The sequence below is a fragment of the Micropterus dolomieu genome, linkage group LG07, assembly GCF_021292245.1.
Source record: "Micropterus dolomieu isolate WLL.071019.BEF.003 ecotype Adirondacks linkage group LG07, ASM2129224v1, whole genome shotgun sequence".
Taxonomy (NCBI): domain Eukaryota; kingdom Metazoa; phylum Chordata; class Actinopteri; order Centrarchiformes; family Centrarchidae; genus Micropterus; species Micropterus dolomieu.
Window position 1 is genome coordinate 18,884,214 of NC_060156.1, and position 5,131 is coordinate 18,889,344.

The window sequence follows — 5,131 nt, forward strand, 5'->3', positions numbered from 1 at the left end:
GGAGAGGGCTGCTCTGATGCCATGCTGCTCACAGAGAATGGATGGGGAATGGACTGTGTAGATGAGGCAGATATTGAAGAGGAGGGTGGTTGTCCTAACCTAACGACTGGCCTTTGTAAATCCAGTGAATTATCAATGAGAGCAGGAGGAGGGGGAGGTTGGGGTAGGCGAGAAGATGCATGAGGAGAAGAATCAGTAGGCAGACTATTATTATTCCCACCACTGGTGCCACTAGTGCTACTGTTGTTATTGTTGTTGCTAGAGCCCTTCCTTGAGGGAGGTCTGCTTGGTCTGCTGCTCCTGCTCGGGGACCGGTCCCTGTCTATAGCAGTCTGATGGTGCTGAGGATGAGGGGAAGGTTGGTGAAGCTGCTGTGCAAATGGAAGCCCCTTGTCCTGGCAGTGTACCAGTGATGTGGGGGCCACTGTGACTGCAGGAATCCTCATAGGGGGTGCTACAAGGGGAGAAGAGATGGGAGAAGGAGGATAGGGGGGCATATAGTAGAGCCTCTCAGCAGCAGAAGCGGCTGCTGCAGGGTTAACATTGCCTCCCTGGGCTGCACACAGAGAAGAGTAGGCCAGGTGCTGGGGAAGATAAGGGTTGGGTTGGCTGAGCAAGGAGGCTTTGTACATGTTAAGAGCCGCATACTTGGATGTGTCCATGAAGGGATACATGCTTGCTTCGGGGTAGGGGTTGAGCCACGGCAGGCGGAGGTAGCTGCCACCAGCACCTGCCAAGCCCAGTTCAGAAGCTTTTTCTCCAGGTCCTACTCGGCGTTCCAAACCTAGACCTTCATTTCCAGTTCCAGGAACCAGCATAGGCTTGGGGAGACCTGGAGGGGTGCCCTTGTAGAGGCCCAGATATCCATTAGTGGGCTTACGACTGTCCAAAGGGCCATCAGGCTTGTAGAGGAGCTCTGGGAGACCATCCCTATTATAAGTGAGGGGAAGGGCGGCTGTCTCTCGGCTCTTCTCCGCTGACAGTGCTCTGATCCCTGGGTACACAACCCCACCATGGAGACGAAGACCTTCATGCATTAGAGTGCCTCGGTCCAGCCCCATCGCTGCCAGTGGCGTCAACCTTGCATCCACCTGCAGCAAAAAGGGGATACCACAGAAGAAAATGTGACTACCAACATAGAAAGAAAAAAAGACAGACAATTTGGATAATCATACATTGAAAGCATGAACAATAAAAAAAAATGTTAGCACAAAAAGATTTTAGCGTACTAGGATAGTTGCATGCATGCAAACGTTTATTTCCACATATTAGTAACTCAACTGACAAATGAGTATAAACAGTACTGAGGATGAGTACTGGGACTTGCCATGTTTTGTGTGATGTGGTTCCCTTGTCTTAGTTCCAGGTTGGTTTGTGTCTCAGCATCGACATCACGAACAGATGTTGCCCTGCGGAGATGAGCAAACAGTTAGCAGTTAGTGTCTTGGCTCCGCCACATACGCACACATATAGACAAACACACAACACAGCTCAGTTTTAATCCCACTGCCCAAACATTTTTTTAAAAGGACAAAAATGTCAGTTTATAAGTATACGTAAATATCTGGTCCACGCAAAAAATACTATATCAACAGATATATTTTTGCTATATAGTAGTAAAATGTGGAACAAAGATGTTTAATTAAAATGAAAGACAGGGAGTGGGGCGAAGGTACAAAGAAAAGAAAGATAATGGCAGCGTTAGCTATAGTTATCACACCCTTCTTCTCACACACACACACACACACACACACCTCCACCGAAGTAGTCAGTGGAGATGAAAGTGCTGTGAGCTCCCCTCCCCTCCCATCCGTCAACGCCCCTCAGCACACCCCCCCTCCCCCCTTCCTATCCCCCTCCCCTGACCCCCATCCTGCCCACCCTGCGGGCTAGACGAGCATTGTGGGGCTGCATCTATTCAGTCACGTTCCCCACACACTGGTTTTTCTGTGCCCTCTTTGACCTGCTCTCTCGGCTGCCTCAGCCAGCGAAGCGAGGGAAGATTATACATCAGAGACCACTTCGGTGGGAGACCATTTACCGCCCGCCAACACAGAGCCACAGATCAACAAACACTCACACCAGCGAAAACACGCTAAAGTATAGTATGGAAGAGAAAAAGACACAACTGTGCAAAATTTAAAATAAACTATAGATTCAGTTTGAGAACGCATAACATAGGAGACAGGTATAAAGATAAAGAAGAACATGACCATGGAAGTGAAAAGGCCGTTTCTTTAAAGTTGATTTTATTTTTAATTAAAAAACACCAAGATCCCTTTGTGTGTGAAATGCGCTTTAATCTACAAATGATTTGTTTACATTTTAATTTCTTTTAAGCAATGGAGCATAACAGAGCTGTTATTTTATGTTAAGGAGATATGAAATAAGTTACAAGTACATTGTTATCAATTATTCATTAGTGCAACATTTAAGAAGATGACACATTTAATAACTCGTCTTTAACATTAAATCTGTGCTTTTATCAGCTGGGCTCTGCTGATGGGGCTGGAAGATATAGCTCTTGCCAGGACTAAATACAATTTTTGTCAAATATGAACCATGCTGACCTATACTGATATACAGCAAAGTGAGAAAATGAACACGACCTTACTCCAAAACCTAATGTACATTAAAAGCAAAGAAATGACTACAAATTTAATTAAACTGCTCAAATTTACAGCAATGTTTCAAATTTGTATTTATGTTATGGTGTCATTTTAGTGACAACAAAAGTTAAGGTTTTAAGAACTGTAACAATATCTTGCTTACTGAGTGAGGGACATCACAAAAAAACAGGTGTGAAAGAAGCTGAAAAAACACAAATATAATGTTCATAATATTACAAGTGGCAAAACTGATATCACTGAACACAGCCTTGGTGAGTTATCTTAATACTAACAGAGTGGTCTGCCAAATTTCAAAGGGCTGTTTCAAAATCCTCCAACAGGTGAAACAATGAGAAAAGTTGAAATTATTGATTCCACTTGGTAGATTTTATTTAAAAGGAAATCTTAAGTTTGAATATTTGACTTGATGACTAGTTAGGGCAGACACCCCTGTTAGTGGAGCCAGTGCATGAGGTAGGAGACCAGGAGAGGGAAGTGGGAGAGAGAAGTGCCTTTAAATAGTAAAAGTGAAGCCATGCTTGGCAGTGCTGAGAGCAGCAGAGAAACTTGGCTCCTCGATCATCGCAGAGAAACGCCTCTGAGTCTCGCTGCCACGCCACTTTTATTGCCATGACCTGAGGCCCATTAATCAGCCTGTTGTGGGCCCCTCGGCACAGCTCCTCCCCGCCCAGCGCTCCCCTCCCCCACAGCCCCCCTGCCCCAGCTCCCCGGGGCAGGTCCTGCTTCAACAACATCCGCATATGACGGATCTAAAACGGTGTGCCTGCGTAAGTGTTAGTGAAGCTATGAATGTGCGCGCAGACACGTGCGTTTCTGCAAATTACACAGACATCGTTGAGAAATCACATCATTCCCGTTTCCTGCATTTCCTGGAGTGACACATGCACCCCTCTCTCTCTGTCACACACAAACACACATGGGTCCTCTTGCACTGAAAAGTCTCCACTAATGAGACCAAACATAACGAAAAAATAAGCCTATTAAACAAATGCAGATATTCAATGACATGCTGCCTTTATGGATATCCCCTTCAACCTAAATGCAACCTTTACCGCCAGTTTAGTGAGATAACTCTCCTTGGTACAAACATAATCTGCATGTATGTTGCTTTCCCAGAAGAAGAAAAAAAACACCTGCGAAACAACAGAGGAAACGATCTGTTCTTGTATAGGTCAGCACAACAAAAACACAGTCTTGTGTCATAAGGCCTGTTATTACTTCACAACGTGGCCACACTGTGCTGATAACAGAGTAGTTTGCATGGCGTCTGTCATTTCCATGAAATGGATAGTCACCCAGCAAAGATGAGAGACCGCACCGAGCCTCATGGTCAGTATCCAGTACACTGCATGCACCCAGCTTAAAATTAAGCCAAAAACACAAGGGAGCACAATAATGTCAATATTGCTTGTTATGCTTGAACAGACACATTTTAGATGCTTTGGAAATACTGTTCATTTAACATTCAGACCAAAGAGGCACACTGAAGTATATGAAAGGTGGCGTTTTAAGCCTATATATTTCAAATCCCATGTTTATAATTTCAGTGAGGTCTGAACATAAAAGGGAGCATTAGTGGCCTAAAAACTGGATGCTTTGAGAATATTCCATGAAGAAATCCTGCCAAAATGCCACATTATAAGTGGAAGGAGAGAGTGGGAGAGAGAGGAAAGGAGGAAAAGGCAGTGTGTTGACGTTCATCCCCGCTGCTAAGAATAGTTTGCGCAACAAACAACTCCCGACGGCCGTCCAATCCATCACACTGGTCGGCGGCAGCAGCAGGCAGGCAGGGGGAAGGGGGAGCGCAGCGGTCGGAGCTGCGTTTATGAACCAGACCGCTGGAGCGGAGCCCCGACTCGCACCATTAAACAGAAAACCACCGGGTGTTTTTAGCGGAACCTCGTATAGCTATGCATTTCGATATTGTGCGCTTTTTGGGAAAGGAGGAGCACACAGAATGATAAAGAGGGGAAAGAGGGAGAGAAAACCAACTCGCCTCTCCCTCACCCCCCTTGTTTGCTGCTCTGACGACAATGACTTGAACTCTCAGTGACCCGCGCACCGACACCGTTCCTCATTTCCTTCAGGGCTGAGGCCTCTCTACTCCCCGTGCAGCACAGTGGTTTTTTGCTTACCGGGTGCAACACCGGTAATAGGCCTATTGTATGGAGGAGACTGAGGGCGAACGGTGGAGTTGGGAAGGTGGTTGCATCACCGCTAGCAGCTTCCTCTTCCTTCATAAGTTGATAAATAACTGACTGGAAGCGCGGATCCACATTTAACGGACCCCTGGCATCATTCACAATCCCCTCCTGTGTTTATGATCGGATTGTTTTCAGGTTCGTCTGTTCGGTAACAGGAAACTGAGAATGTGGGTCTTTGCTGAATAACGGAAGGGTAGGCAGCCACTCGCTCTTTGTCCCTGGAGCTTTGCCAGGCTCTCTGAAGCGCAGAGCTCCGATCAGCTCTAAAAAAAAAAAAAAAAAAAAAAAATGCAGTAT

At 45.9% G+C, this 5,131-nt stretch overlaps 1 protein-coding gene across 1 annotated transcript in view; it reads right to left on the minus strand.

The window, feature by feature from the left end:
• Positions 1-5: 5 nt before the first annotated feature.
• Positions 6-5,131, minus strand: part of LOC123974103 (BCL-6 corepressor-like) — a gene marked incomplete at its 3' end in the record, with an annotated part of 19,068 nt that continues 13,942 nt past the window's right edge. The window contains exons 2-3 of the mRNA XM_046054540.1: positions 1,328-1,409; positions 6-1,091 (exon numbers count right to left, since the gene is read on the minus strand). Coding sequence (XP_045910496.1) covers positions 6-1,091; positions 1,328-1,409 — 1,168 coding nt within the window. The remainder of the gene's footprint in view (positions 1,092-1,327; positions 1,410-5,131) is intronic.